General features: G+C 61.9%; 2 protein-coding genes across 5 annotated transcripts; one reads left to right on the forward strand and one right to left on the reverse strand.

The window, feature by feature from the left end:
* The first annotated feature begins 228 nt into the window (after positions 1–228).
* AKT2 (AKT serine/threonine kinase 2) lies at positions 229–9535 on the forward strand. 4 transcript variants are annotated; one of them, XM_040578232.1, is made up of 14 exons: positions 229–474; positions 3227–3373; positions 4381–4509; positions 4699–4810; positions 4992–5145; positions 5320–5451; positions 5934–5999; positions 6131–6199; positions 6715–6837; positions 7045–7173; positions 7406–7620; positions 7691–7778; positions 7872–7974; positions 8243–9535. In XM_040578232.1, exons 2-14 carry the CDS (start codon positions 3328–3330, stop codon positions 8320–8322), a joined length of 1446 nt encoding a protein of 481 aa, XP_040434166.1. In that variant the 5' UTR covers positions 229–474; positions 3227–3327; the 3' UTR covers positions 8323–9535. The 4 variants fall into 4 exon arrangements, with proteins under 4 accessions (XP_040434166.1, XP_040434170.1, XP_040434168.1 ...); XM_040578236.1 differs by lacking the exon at positions 229–474 and adding an exon at positions 1400–1490; XM_040578234.1 differs by lacking the exon at positions 229–474 and adding an exon at positions 1998–2262.
* A 159-nt stretch (positions 9536–9694) lies between these two features.
* Positions 9695–14615, reverse strand: QPCTL (glutaminyl-peptide cyclotransferase like). The gene is given in 8 exon segments (XM_040578218.1): positions 9695–9914; positions 10040–10156; positions 10345–10444; positions 10657–10809; positions 11262–11549; positions 11639–11776; positions 14168–14419; positions 14421–14615. Coding segments are annotated over 8 exon segments (1389 nt in total). The 3' UTR covers positions 9695–9768.
* Between the last annotated feature and the right edge of the window lie 14 nt (positions 14616–14629).

A 14629-nucleotide genomic window follows, 5' to 3' on the forward strand; every position in this document is an offset into this window, starting at 1 on the left:
GGGCATCCACGTTTTCAGGCATGGGATAGACCTTCAGGTTTAGCCCGTTTCTCCTGTCCGCCGGGCGGAGTGGGAAATGTATGTAAATTTATTTAAATTTATGCGACAAGAGGGACGGGGGGGGGAGGGGGAGGGGGCGGGGCGGGCGGCGCAGCGCAGGCGCAGCGCAGGCGCGGTTCTAGGCGGTTGCGCATGCGCACCGCGCCCCCCGGGAGGCGAGCGGGGTCTTTCCCTTACCGACACCCCCCCCCCCCCACGCCGCACCCCCCCCCCCCTAAAAAAAAAAAAAAGAACAAAACACATCCTCCCCGTCCGTCTCCGCTTCCTGCGTGCGTGGGCCCGCAGCGGGCGGGGTTTCCGTGAGCGCGGCCACGGTCGGGGCTGATAAGGCGGAACCGAAGCGGGAGGGGGGGAAGCCCAACCGCTACCGGGATGAGCGACGACAGGCGGCGGGGCCTGCGGCGTCCATGACAGGTGAGGAGCCGGCCCTGCTCCCCCCCCCCCCTCCATCCCCCCTTCACCACCCCCTCCCCCCCCCCCCTACGCGGCGTGATGGGCTCGCCCGCCCCCCACTGGTCGCTGCGTGGAACGGCACCACCCGCCCCCCTCCGCCGGGGGAACGCGGCGCCGCCCCCGTCGCGCAGCTCAATGGACCCGCCCGTCTCCTCAGGGGTGCCGCGGGGAACGTACCACCCCGCGGAGGAGTGGGGGGGCTCCTCACCACCCCACCCCCAGCGTACCCCTGCGATGCGCCCGCCTCGCAGCGGGAGATGTTACGGGGACGAACCACCCGCCGCCGGGGGAGGGGGGTGTCGCAGTGAGGGGCTTTACAGTGGGGGAAGGGCTCTGTTTTTGGGGGGGGGGCGTCTTTGTAGGATGGCAGGCCTGGAATGGGGGGGCAATGGGAGGCTTATGGGGCCTGACCTAGGCGCTTGGGATAAGGGGGACTGGTAGGATGGGGGGGGGGCGGGGTGGTGACATGGGGAGGCCTAGTAGGCTTGTGGGGGGCATGTGCTAGGAGCATGGCAGGCTCGGGGGGGGGGGGGTCCTGGCAGGCTCGGGGGGGGGGGGTCCTGGCAGGCTTGGGGAGGTGTACCAGTATGGCAGGCTCTGGAGGGGCCCTGGCAGGGTTGGGGGGGTCCTGGCGGGGTTGTGGGCAATATACTAGGAGTATGGCAGGGCTTGGGGGGGGTCCTGGCAGGGTTTGGGGGGGGGGGGGTATAGTAGGAGCATGGTGGGCTTTGGAGGGGTCCTGGTAGGGTTGGGGGGGCTTTGGCAGGCTTGGAAGACCCTGTCCCAGGGGGCTGGATGGTGGGGAGGGCTCCTTGTGGTCTTCTAGCTGGGGGAGGGGGTCTGCCATAGGAGAGCAGGATTTGGGGGCTCTCTGCAGACTGGAACATCCCTACTGGGGGGCAGGGGGGGTGTCAGGCGGTGCTGTACTGGGATCCCCCCAGAAAGGAGCAGCAGCACTGGGAGACCCCGATATTCAGGTATTTTTGATGCTGCGATTCTCCCGCTGTCACAATTAATCCTTAAACCCACCCAAAAAGCAACGATTGGGGCTCGTGGATTTTTTTTTTTTAATCCGACATCGTTATTATTTTATTTATTTTTTGATATCGCTGCTGAAGAACAGCTCGATGTTGGCTCGGAGAAAGCCGCAGGCTCTGGCTTGGGGAGCCTTGCCGCCCTGCGCTTTGCACAGAAATATAATCAAAGGTCCGCTACGACCAACTGAAGGGTTTTAATTGCAGCCGGGCTAATTAGCACAGTGGAGGATCAAGCCCTGGATGCCAACAAGCGACGCCTGGACCTCACCGAAAATCTTTTTTAGCTCCGCTGCTGGATTCAAAGGCTCGTTGCATCCCAGCCGTGTTTTACCTGCCTTCCACATGCTGGTCCTCTCCACTGTGCTCCCAAAATCCTGCATCCTCACCCCTGTCAAATCGTTTAGGGGATGATTTACATAATTTGGGGGATCTTTATAAATTTTTTTTATTTATTTATTTTTTTTTTTTTTTTTACTGAAAGCCTCTCGTGATCTTGTTTGCATCCACCATCCGGATCCCTCGTGGACCACTTGCAACTGGCTCAGCCTTTCCAAGCCAGCTCTGAAATTCATTAGAGCCTTTTTTTACATGGTGTTTTATTTCCTTTTTAATTAACATCAACAAGCTCTTTACTGGAGCCCGTCCAGGAACAGAGCCATCCGGAGACTGAGCCTTCAGCAGCTGGGAAACCATCAGCTCCGTGCACTGCCAGGTCCTGTCTGTGTTTGTTCTGCCCGAGTGGGCAAGGAGAGGAGCCTAGGGGGCAAGCAGAATCCCCCCAAAATCCCATCTGGGATTGCAGGAGCATTCCAGGCTGCTCGGGGGGGGGGCTTCCCATCAGGAAGGCATGGAGAAAGGGAAAGAAATTAATTCCCTCCCCCTGCCTGTGTTTCCTTTCCGAAGCCCCCTTGTCCCCGCAGCAGAGGGAGATTTAAAGGTGAGAGCGGAGGTTTTAAAGCGAGGCTGGGAACTGGGGAGTTAGGCAGGAACTGGGATTGATCCAGAGCGACTGGGGGGGGAGCGGGAGATCTGTCAGGATCCCGTTGTGTCTGGGCAATTCACCTCGGGCTGCTCTGGCTCTTGCCTGGCTTCGTGCGCAGCCAGAAAACCCCAAACCATCGTTCCTGGCTGTAAATTTATGGGGTCGGGGTTGATTTGACCTGGATTAAAGCCGGGGGATGGGAGAGGCAGTGAGCCCAGGGTGACTTTGGGGGAAACCCAACGTGGGGACAATCCCGTCCGGCCGTCCCCTTGTCCCACCACCTCCCATTGCCCGGCAAGTTAATCCCATCAGGTGACTCCGATTAATTTTTCCCTAGCTGTTTGTTTTGCAAGGGACCACGTTCCCTGTTTTTCCCCCCCCCCTGCCCCCCGGCAACCCCCCTGAGCTTGTCCAACCCTCCCAAAGCTTTTTAACCCCTCATCCCACGATAGCCAGGTAAAGGGACAATGCCAACAAACCTGCTCCATCCTGGCATCTCCGGGTTTGCAAGGCCACCGCGCCAATTTTTAATTTGGGGGTTGGGGGGGGGGGGAACTGGTGCAGCAGAGGAGTTTTGGATGGGTGCATGGGGGTGGCTTAGTGCCGAAATCAGCTGCCTCCCCTCAAGGGGGGGGAAGGAAAAGCACTGGGAGTTTTGCTGGGTTTCTTTGAGCATCTCTCTCTTCTCCTGTAGGTTGTCTCGGCTCTCGCCGCTCCTCCTGCCACTGCTGCTGCTGGCGTTAGCCGCTTGCCCGGTCCTACAGCGGAGAGGGTCTTGGAGCCCGTGGCACCACCATGAACGAAGTGTTGGTGGTGAAGGAGGGCTGGCTGCACAAGAGAGGTGAGGGGGGCGAGCCGGGGAGCTGGCTCTGCCGTGGTGGCAGCTCTCCAAAGCCAGGGCATCGCCGGGGATCGGGCACCACAGCTGCCACCGGGAAAGGAGAGCACCGGTTTCTAGTTACCAGCAATTTTAACCTTTCCCTAGGGCAAATCAGGGAGGTTCTCTGCTTCCCCTCGTCCTCAAAACAGGGTGCAAGGCACCGCAGGGCATCCCAAAACCCCACCGCTTCACCAGCATTCGGTCTGTGACGCCAGCAGATCCCCTGGGAACGTTATTTTTAAGTGCTTGCCACAGTGGGAAGCCACAGGACCGTCCCACCATCACCGCACAGACCTTCTAACCCCACTTGGCCAGACCACCTACTGTGGTGGCCCTGCAGCGAGACCACCCGCCCCCAGCCAGCTCTTTTATTTTTAGCTTGATTTTTAATTTAGATTTGTTTGAGCAACGGGGAATGTCATGGCATTGTGGAAGCTGCAGGCATGGAGCAGGTATTTTTAGACCCATTGAAGGTGGCTCGGATTTTTTTTTCCTTCCCTTGCGAGGGGAGCAGGCGCCTCCCACCACCTTTATCCCAGAAGCAGCCTAGCCAGATCCCTGTATCCAGCAGATTTGTGGATTCCTCCTTCTTCCAGGCGAATATAATTGGATAGAGGGAAGCCGGGGGCTTCCCTCCAATGTTATTTCTTTCCTGGAGCTGCCAAGGCTGTTTTGGGTCGATTTTGGAGCTGCCATGAGTTTTTTTGCACTGCATTCCCTCGGAATGAGCGTGTTTCGGGCTGACCTGCTGCTCCCACCTCTCCTAAAAAAAACCCACGGCTGCTTTTGGCAGGAGCTTCTCCAAAGCAGCTCCTAGAAACAGCCTGGGGAAAAAAAAAAAAAAAAAATCCGCTTAATTTCCCATCTACGAAGAGTCTTTCTGCCTTTTAATTTTTCGTCTGGTCAATGAGCAATGAGGGGCCCTTCCTCAAAAAGCCTGCGCCATGCTCTGCATCCCTCTCTCGCAGGGGAATACATCAAAACGTGGCGGCCTCGCTATTTCTTGCTGAAAAGCGACGGCTCCTTCATCGGCTACAAGGAACGGCCGGAGACGTCCGACCACAGCTTCCCACCTCTGAATAACTTCTCCGTAGCCGGTAGGTGGGCACAGGTGCCCTCTGGGCTCTTCGTGGTAACAAGCCAGCACCAGGCAGGGTGTCTTCCCCCCCAACGATGTTAAAGAATGGTTTGAAGCTTGAGGATATTTGATCCCAAACCATTCTCCTGTCTTTTTTTTTTTTTTTTGTAATTGATTTTTTTTAAAAAAAAATTTTGGAACCTCGCAGAGTGCCAGTTGATGAAGACCGAGCGGCCTCGGCCTAACACCTTCGTCATCCGCTGTTTGCAGTGGACGACGGTCATCGAGAGGACGTTCCACGTGGACTCTCCTGAAGAGCGGTAAGCGCGCAGGATGGCCCCTTCCTTTGGGAATCTGGAACGAACAGCACTTTGCCTTCATCCTAGCTGGATGGAGACCCCCAAAATCTCTCAGCTGTGACTCCCACCTGCCTGCAAAGGCCAGGGGGCGGGCGCAGCCCCCTTCAGTGTTCCTCGCCACCAATCCCATTTTCCTCCGTAGCGAGGAGTGGATGCGAGCCATCCAGACGGTAGCAAACAGCCTGAAGAACCAAGAACCAGAGGCGGACACGATGGATTACAAATGCGGATCTCCGAATGACAGCACCGGTGCGGAAGAGATGGAGGTGGCCGTCAGCAAAACCCGTGCCAAGGCCGTAAGTCCCTCCCAGGAGCAGCACTGGATTGGGATCACCAAGCCTCATCCCCCACCGTGTCCTCTGCCACCACCATAACGGTGTGGGAAATGGCTTGGAAAACCCTTTTCCCATCCCGGCTCCCGCTTGCCAGCGTCACAAACTCCCACCCCGGTCTCCCCATTTCTCCCCCAGACCATGAATGACTTCGATTACTTGAAGCTCTTGGGCAAGGGCACTTTCGGCAAGGTCATCTTGGTGCGGGAAAAGGCCACTGGCCGCTATTACGCCATGAAAATCCTACGGAAAGAGGTCATCATCGCCAAGGTAGGCGCCAAACACCAGCAGAGCGGGACGGGGAGAATCAGGAACCGGTGGGACTCGGGGGGAGATGCTAGAATCGTAGAATAATTTGGGTGAAAGGGACCTTTAAAGATCAAAGCATCCCGACTGCACCCCCAAAGCTGCCCAGTGACAGCTGGCCCCTGCTCTGTTGGAGATGTAGGGGAATTCCAGGAATTATCCATCAAACCCCCCCCCCCTCCCCCCCCGGGCGTGTGTCATAATGCGCAACGGAGCGGCACAGGGATCCCTCTCTCGTGGGGTGCGATGCTACCCCGTCCTTTCCTGGACATTTCACCCCCCAGGGATGAAAGGAGGTTGGTGCTTTTGACTCCCATCCCTGAGCTTGTTTTTGGGGTTTTTTGTTTTGTTTATTTTTCTGGGACTAGTTAGCAGCAGTGGACAATCTGGGATTTTCTAGAAACAAGGGGGGGATAAACAGCGCTTCATTTCCCTCCCCTTTGCAGGACGAGGTGGCGCACACTGTTACAGAGAGCCGGGTGCTGCAGAACACCAGGCACCCCTTCCTCACTGTAAGGACGGCTGGGACACCCTGAAACAACCCTGTCCTTCCCACCCACCCCCCACCCCCAGCTCCTCTGGAAGCACAGAGCCCCGCAGCTCCTCCAAATTATTTATTTTTTGGGTTTCCCCCCTCTTGCAGGCGTTGAAATACGCCTTTCAGACAAACGACCGGCTGTGCTTCGTCATGGAGTATGCCAACGGCGGAGAGGTGGGAGCTTCTGTGGTTTTAATTGCTCTTTTCAGCTCATTAGTGGACAAGTTACACCCCCAATCCCCCCTCAACACGTTTTGGGAGGTAGAGCACCGGCTCTTTTGTTTTCCTGCCCCTTCGCTTGCCTTCCTGGTGCTTGGTAGCCCGGTGAGGCCATTGCCTGCATGAAGGAACCAGCTGGGGTCACCATCATCGCCGGGGAGGGTGTGGGTGCCACTGGCTCGGTCCCCAGCGCTCGTGTCTGGCTTTGCTCCTCCAGCCTGACCTGCTTCCCTCGCCTCTTGCAGACAACACACATGGGATTTTCCCCCTCGGATCTCAGAGCAAGGGGGGGGCCATCAATATTTTGATGGCTCAAAGCGAGGAGCTTAGGACACATATGACCGCATTAGCCGTGTGCTGAGAGCGATTAACCCGGGTTTCCCTGGATTTTTATGTTGTTTTTAAGCACTTGTTGATCAGCCGTTCTCTTTTTTTTATTCTTTTATTTTTTTTTCCTTCTTGCCCTCAAGCTGTTTTTCCACCTCTCGAGAGAACGTGTCTTCACAGAGGACCGAGCTCGTTTCTACGGTGCAGAAATTGTTTCTGCGCTGGAATACCTGCACTCCCGGGACGTGGTGTACAGGGACATCAAGGTACCGGCCCGGCAGCCTTCAGCCTGTCTTGGCACCGGCGTGATTTTAATCTTCCTGGGCTGGTGTCACTTGTCCCCCTCACATGGTGACAGATTGAGACCCACGGAGCCTTTTGGGGAGTAGCATGCCGCTCCAGCGCTCCCAGTTTCCCTCGGTTCCAAATATTTTCTCCCACTTCTCCATTACTTACTTATTTATTTATTTCAGCTGGAAAACCTCATGCTGGACAAAGACGGCCACATCAAAATCACCGATTTCGGGCTTTGCAAAGAAGGCATCACGGACGGAGCAACCATGAAGACCTTCTGCGGCACTCCTGAGTACCTGGCTCCGGAGGTACTGGATGCACTTCCCACAGTGGGGAAAACCTCAGGGTTTTTTTGCGTTTTTTCTTTTTATGGAGGTTATTCCCTCAGTCCAAGGTGGCAGCGGAGCCACGGGGGCTTTTCCAAACATTTTTGGGTTGCGGGGGTGGTTGGACTTAGACCGCTTTTCCCTTCTCCTTCCTTGTATCGCCGCATGATGCTTCGGCCTCATTGCTTCATCCTCACCATCCTCTCCTGTGCAGGTCCTAGAGGACAATGATTACGGCCGCGCCGTGGACTGGTGGGGCCTGGGTGTTGTCATGTATGAGATGATGTGCGGGCGCCTGCCCTTCTACAACCAGGACCATGAACGCCTCTTCGAGCTAATCCTGATGGAGGAGATTCGCTTCCCTCGGACCCTCAGCCCCGAGGCCAAATCCTTACTGGCCGGGCTGCTCAAAAAAGATCCCAAACAGAGGTGAGGGCCCGTTTCGGGGAGGTTGGGGGGTGCTGCTGGCGGTTTTGGACGCTTTTCTCTGTACCTGCAGGCTCGGCGGTGGTCCCAACGATGCCAAGGAGGTGATGGAGCATCGGTTTTTCGCCCCCATCAACTGGCAGGACGTGGTGCAGAAGAAGGTGGGAAGGGATGGGAAGGGCTTTGGGGGGGTTGAAGGGGCTGGGGTGGGGAGGACTGCTGCCAGCGAGCAAATTTCTCCCGGTTCCCACCAGCTGGTCCCCCCATTCAAACCCCAAGTGACATCCGAGATCGACACGCGCTATTTTGACGACGAGTTCACTGCTCAGTCCATCACCATCACCCCACCGGATCGCTGTGAGTGCTGACACACCCCACCCCGCCCCCCCCAAAAAAAACCCATGGGACCCCCTCCTTTGTCCCCTCTGCCCCTTCCTAGTGCGCCCCTCATTTTTCCTGTGGCTGGCGGTGGCGTTGTGGAACACCTGGGGGAAGCTGGGGGATGGCCTCGCGCTGCCCTGAGAGGGTCTCGGGTGGCTTTGGTGGGCGCAGGGAACGTTCTGAAGGCACCAAGGTGGCTTCATCCCACATCTTCCTTGTCCTCAAAGCCTTCCTTGCCTTGCAGATGACAACCTGGGCTCCCTGGAGAGCGACCAGCGGACACATTTCCCCCAGTTCTCCTATTCCGCCAGCATACGGGAGTAACCGGCACCAGCAGGATTCAGCACCCGAGGAGGAAGAGGAGGGTTTAGGGGTTCACTCAACAGCTTGAGGGAGGGAATGTCTTTTCCCTGCCCAGCAGAGGGGAGGTGGGACGCTGCGGCTCACCGGCATCGTGCCACAGCCCCTTTCGGGACGCCCACCAAGTGCTCTTGCTCCGCTGGCCCCGCGCCCGCAGCTCCTGCCCCCCTCGCCTAGGACTGCGCTTCTTGTGAATTATTATTATTTTTATTTTTTTCAAACTCCTAGAAGTGCTCACAGCTTTGGAAACCAACACCCCCCTCCAACTTCCAACCGTGGCCTTGACACCCCACCCCTGCCACCACCACTGCCTCCGGAAGCTTGGTCAGCTCCTCCGGCCAGTAAAACCCAGTGCTCCCAGTTGGGGAGAAGAAAAGCCAACAACAACAACAACAACAAAAAAAAAAAAAAAAAAAAAGAAAACAACTGTGGCTGGGATCTGGTACCAGCTGCTGTGAGTGGGGGGACGACAACAGGGCAGGACACCCCCCCCCTCTGTGCCCTGAGATGGTGGGGGGCACATCTCAGCCCCCCAAATCCTGCCGGTTTTGCTTTGAACTGAACCTGCCGTGACTGAGAAATCAACCCGGTGCCTCCGCGGAGGGGAGCGCCTGGATCCCGCCAGTAGCTGGTGCATCCCGAGGGAAAACCCCATCCTAAAAAGCAATAGCGTGGCTTCTCCCCGTGCCTTAAAGCCAGGAGTCGAGGTAACATCGGTGCCACCCACCACCACCCCCTCCAGCCTCCGTGGTGGACAACGGCGTCACCAGAACCAACAGCCTGGTGGGACTGGGTGTTGTCCTGGTGCCAGACCCACCCCTGGATGCTCCGTAGCTGCCTTTTGGGAGAGGCCACCAGGACCGGGGACCAGACCCGGCTTTCACTGCTGCGCCTGCACCCACCACCCACGCTGGTGCCAAGCTGGATGTGCTGCCCAGCATCTCCACTGGGGCAGCGTGCCCACCGGCAGGCACGCAATTCGGTGCCGTTGCTTCCTTAATTCCCCGATTACCCAAATTTTGTTGAATTAACTTAAAAAATACAATTACCAGAGCAGGGCGGGTGAGGACACCCCTCGGCAAGGCGGCGGTGGGCTGGTGGCTCAGGTGTGGTGGCTTTCACCCGCCCTCTTATTTGTACGGTACAAGCAATAAAATGGGGGTGGGTTTTTTTTTTTTTGGTGTTTTGGTTTTTTTTTAGTGTTTTCTTTTGCGGGGGGGGGGGGGGGGACCTAAAGCCCAAAATCCCGCCCCCACCCCTGGGTTCTTAATTATAGCACCTGTTCCCACATCCCCTGAAGTGTCCCCACAGCAGGTGATGGCACCAGGACGCAGCATCGGTCACCAAGTGCTTTACTGGTGGCTGCACTGGTGGCACTGGGGGGGTGGGACGGGACACGCACACACACGGTCAGAGCTGCAGGAACTCGGCCACAAAGGTCACCAGGATCTTGCAGAGGTCCTCCACAGTGGGGGGGTGCAGGTTGTCCTCGGTGTCCTCCAGTGTGTGCCACACACGGGGGAAGGGTGTGGGGATAAGATGCAGGATGGGGACACCTGTGGGGACATGGCAGTGAGGGGGGGGGGGGGGGGACGGGACATCAAGTGTCCACTCTGCTCCTGGTCCCACGGAGACCTGGGGGCAGGGGGGACACTCCCAGGGGATGGGTGTGGGGGGTCACCTCGCTGGAGGAAGGGGACGTGGTCGTCCTCAACAGGTCCTGGGGCCGGGCTGAGGCGGAAGAAGGGCTGGTCCTGGGGGGCAGCGTGCAGCAGCCCCAGCCGCCGCAGCCGCTGCTCTTGGGGGGGGGGATGACACAACACAAAACCTTGTGACACCCCCTGCCTCGCCACTGTCCCCATCCCACCCCCCACCCCCTCATCCCCATCCTGTCCCCACTTCCACCCCTATCCCAACCCCCATGTCCCCTCCCGATCCTGTGACCATCCCCCCCCCCCCCGCCGTGTCCCCCTCCCCGTGTCCCACCGATGGCGACGAGGCGCAGGAACCAGTGGTGGGTGCGGGTGAAGTGGCTGTGGATGGCAGGGTGGCGGGCGCCCAGCAGGTCCAGTAGCACCAGTAGGCTCTGGGGGGACACCATTATGGCCGTGGGGCCACCCCATTATGGCTGTGGAGCCACCAGCACAGCCATGGGGACACCAGCATGGCCAGGGGGACACCAGCACAGGGACACCACAGTGCCACTACCATGCGACTGCCCCAACTGGGCCAAAGCCACATCACCTTGGGGTGCCACCACCCTTGGGTGGCACCATGGCAGGTCTTGGTGGCACTCACCATGGCAGTGAGCTGGGTGCCGTGGGGCCCATGGCGGGTGGTGGCCATCTGCGCCGCCAGGTGCCGGGCACCGTAGAGGGAGTCGGTGGCGCTCCAGTCCCCAAAGGCCTCCTCCCCGTCCAGGAACAGCAGCTGCAGCGTCACCTCCGCACCCTGCTGGGACCCCAGTGTCACTGGGGGGGGGAGGACACCCCCAGGCACCTGGGGGTGGGGTGCTGGGGGGACCCAGATGTCCTGGGTACAGGGACATCAGAAGGGACCTGGGTGTCCTAGGGGGGAGGGGGAGCTCTGGGCAGGGGCCAGGGGGACCCAGTTGTCCGTGGGGGAGGAATCGGGTGTCAGGGAGCAGGGGGGGGGGGAACCTGGGGTGGGAGGGTCTAGGGGAGACCCATGTGTCCAGGGGTCAGGGGACACCCAGGTGTCACACTGGGGGGACACCCAGGCATCCAGGGGAGCTCCAGGTGCCCTGGGAGGTGGGGGGGGGGGGGGAGGGGGGCCGTCAGGAGGGGCCCGGGTGTCACAGTGGGGGGACACCCAGGCACCCAGGGGAGTGACCCAGGAGTCTGGGAAAGGTCCCCAAGCACTTGGGGGCACCCATCACCCACCCGGTCCTTGGCCCGCCGCAGGGGCTGGTCGAGGGCAGCCGCCAGCTCCAGGAGGATAGCACATGGCACGGCCGAATCGGTAGCCCCCAAAAAAACTTGCTGGCCCAGCCCGGGGGGCAAAACCTTGGTGTCGTAGTGACAGGCGAGAACCAGGCGGCGAGGGGCAGCGGTGGCCGCCGTGGCCACCACGTTGGTGAAGGTCACCGGGCCTCGTGGCGTCACCGCTTCAAAGGCGTCGAGCTCCAGGTGCCAGGTAGCCCCCAGGGCAACCAAACGCCCCACGATGTGCTGTGGGGACAGAGACCCCCACTGAGGGGCTGGCTGGCACCCAGTGGTGGGTGCTGGGGCACCCAAGGAATGGGGGAGGGGGGGTTTACCTGGCGGGCAGCATGGCTCCCAGGACCCCCCGGGACCCGTTCCCGCAGGAGGGGCCGCAGGAAGGTGACCCACAGGCGGGTGGGATCCAGTTGCCCCAGGAGTGCCCGGAGACCCTGTTCCGAGGGGACCGGGAGGGGCTGGGGGGGGGCTGTGTCAGTGTGGGGAGGTCCCCCAGGGGGATCTGGGGGTCCCTGGGGGGGCTGGGTCAGTATGGGGGGGTCCCCCAGGGGAATTGGGGATCCCAAGCGGGCTGGATCAGTGGTGGGGGGTCCCTCAGGGGGGTTTGGGGGTCCCTGGGGGGGCTGGGTCAGTGGCAGGGGGGTCCCCCAGGGGAATTGGGGATCGCAAGTGGGCTAGATCAGTGGTGGGGGGTCCCTCAGGGGGGTTTGGGGGTCCCTGGGGGGGCTGGGTCAGTGGCAGGGGGGTCCCCCAGGGGGGTTTGGGGGTCCCTGGGGGGGCTGGGTCAGTATGGGGGGGTCCCCAGGGGAATTGGGGATCCCAAGCGGGCTGGATAAGTGGCGGGGGGTCCCCCAGGGGGGTTTGGGGGTCCCTGGGGGGGCTGGGTCAGTATGGGGGGGTCCCCCAGGGGAATTGGGGATCCCAAGCGGGCTGGGTCAGTGGTGGGGGGTCCCTCAGGGGGGTTTAGGGGTCCCTGGGGGGGCTGGGTCAGCATGGGGGGGTCCCCAGGGGAATTGGGGATCCCAAACGGGCTGGATAAGTGGTGGGGGGTCCCTCAGGGGGGTTTGGGGGTGCCTGGGGGGGCTGGGTCAGTGGCAGGGGGGTCCCCCGGGGGGTTTGGGGGTCCCTGGGGGGGCTGGGTCAATATGGGGGGGTCCCCAGGGGAATTGGGGATCCCAAGTGGGCTGGGTCAGTGGCAGGGGGGTCCCCCAGGGGGATCTGGGGGTCCCTGGGGGGGCTGGGTCAGTATGGGGGGGTCCCCAGGGAAATTGGGGATCCCAAGTGGGCTGGGTCAGTGGCAGGGGGGTCCCCCAGGGGGATCTGGGGGTCCCTGGGGGGGCTGGGTCAGTGGCAGGGGGGTCCCCCGGGGGGTTTGGGGGTCCCTGGGGGGGCTGGGTCAGTATGGGGGGTCCCCAGGGGAATTGGGGATCGCAAGTGGGCTGGATCAGGGGTGGGGGGTCCCTCAGGGGGGTTTGGGGGTCCCTGGGGGGGCTGGGTCAGTATGGGGGGTCCCCAGGGGAATTGGGGATCCCAAGCGGGCTGGATCAGTGGTGGGGGGGTCCCCCGGGGGGTTTGGGGGTCTCTGGGGGGGCTGGGTCAGTATGGGGGGGTCCCCCAGGGGAATTGGGGATCGCAAGTGGGCTGGATCAGTGGTGGGGGGTCCCTCAGGGGGGTTTGGGGGTCCCTGGGGGGGCTGGGTCAGTGGCAGGGGGGTCCCCCAGGGGGGTTTGGGGGTCCCTGGGGGGGCTGGGTCAGTATGGGGGGGTCCCCAGGGGAATTGGGGATCCCAAGTGGGCTGGATCAGTGGTGGGGGGTCCCTCAGGGGGGTTTAGGGGTCCCTGGGGGGGCTGGGTCAGTATGGGGGGGTCCCCAGGGGACTTGGGGATCCCAAGCAGGCTGGATCAGTGGCGGGGGGTCCCCCAGGGGGGTTTGGGGGTCCCTGGGGGGGCTGGATCAGTGGTGGGGGGTCCCTCAGGGGGGTTTGGGGGTCCCTGGGGGGGCTGGATCAGTGGTGGGGGGCCCCTCAGGGGGGTTTGGGGGTCCCTGGGGGGGCTGGATCAGTGGTGGGGGGTCCCTCAGGGGGGTTTGGGGGTCCCTGGGAAGGCTGAGTTAGTATGGGGGGGTCCCCAGGGGAACTTGGGATCCCAAGTGGGCTGGATCAGTGGTGGGGGGTCCCTCAGGGGGGTTTAGGGGTCCCTGGGGGGGCTGGGTCAGTATGGGGGGGGTCCCCCAGGGGAATTGGGGATCCCAAGTGGGCTGGATCAGTGGTGGGGGGTCCCTCAGGGGGGTTTGGGGGTCCCTAGGGGGGCTGGGTCAGTGGCAGGGGGGTCCCCCAGGGGGGTTTGGGGGTCCCTGGGGGGGCTGGGTCAGTATGGAGGGGTCCCCAGGGGAATTGGGGATCCCAAGTGGGCTGGATCAGTGGTGGGGGGTCCCCCAGGGGGGTTTGGGGGTCTCTGGGGGGGCTTAAGGAAGTTGGGTACATGAAGCGGGGGCGATGGGTGCGGCTTGTGGGGGCGGGATGGGGGGGCCTGTGGATGTATCTACGTGATGGGATGTCGGGGGGTCCTGGAGGCCTTGGAGGGGGCTGGGGAGCCCGGGAGGGGCTGAGGGGCCCGTGGATGGGTTACCCCATAATCTGAGGGGGGCCTGGGGGGCTGAGGGCCCGGGGGGGTGGGGGGGGGCTGAGGGCCCGGGGGGTGGGAGGGGGCTGAGGGCCCGGGGGGGTGGGAGGGCCCTGGATGACCCCACGATGGTGGCCGGGGGACCTGTGAGGGGCTGGGGGGGGCCGTCGGCGGTCGGGGGGCTCCCGGGGCACCCCAACCACCCCCCGGTCCATGTCCCCCGCTCACCGGGCCGGTGTCCCGTTCCCCTCCGGACCAGGCGCTGTAGAAGATGGCGGCGGCGGCCGCCAGCGCCAGGAGCGGCAGGAGCGGCAGCAGCGGGCGGGGGCAGCGGCGAGAGCGGGGGCAGAAGCTGCGGCCCGGGCCCGGGCCTGGGCCCGGCACCAGCACCGGGCCGGCCCCGGGCCCCGAACCCGCCACCCGGGAGCGGCGGGAGCCACCGGCGCCCTTCCGCATGGCGCGGGGCGGGGCCTGCGGCGGGGCGGAGCCAATAGGAGGTGCGGGTTGACGGAGGCGTGGCCACGGGACGACGGGGACGCCGTTGATTGGGTGAAGGGCGGGGTTTGGGTGCTAGGCCACGCCCCCCCCTCGCCGAGCGGGCCGGGGACACGACGGCGAGTGCGCGCGAGGGGGCGCGCGCGGCCGACGGGCCCGGCGCGTGCCGGCGTGACGTCATTCTTCATGTGTGAC

This window comes from Falco naumanni, chromosome 25 (genome assembly GCF_017639655.2).
Source record: "Falco naumanni isolate bFalNau1 chromosome 25, bFalNau1.pat, whole genome shotgun sequence".
Taxonomy (NCBI): Eukaryota; Metazoa; Chordata; class Aves; order Falconiformes; family Falconidae; genus Falco; species Falco naumanni.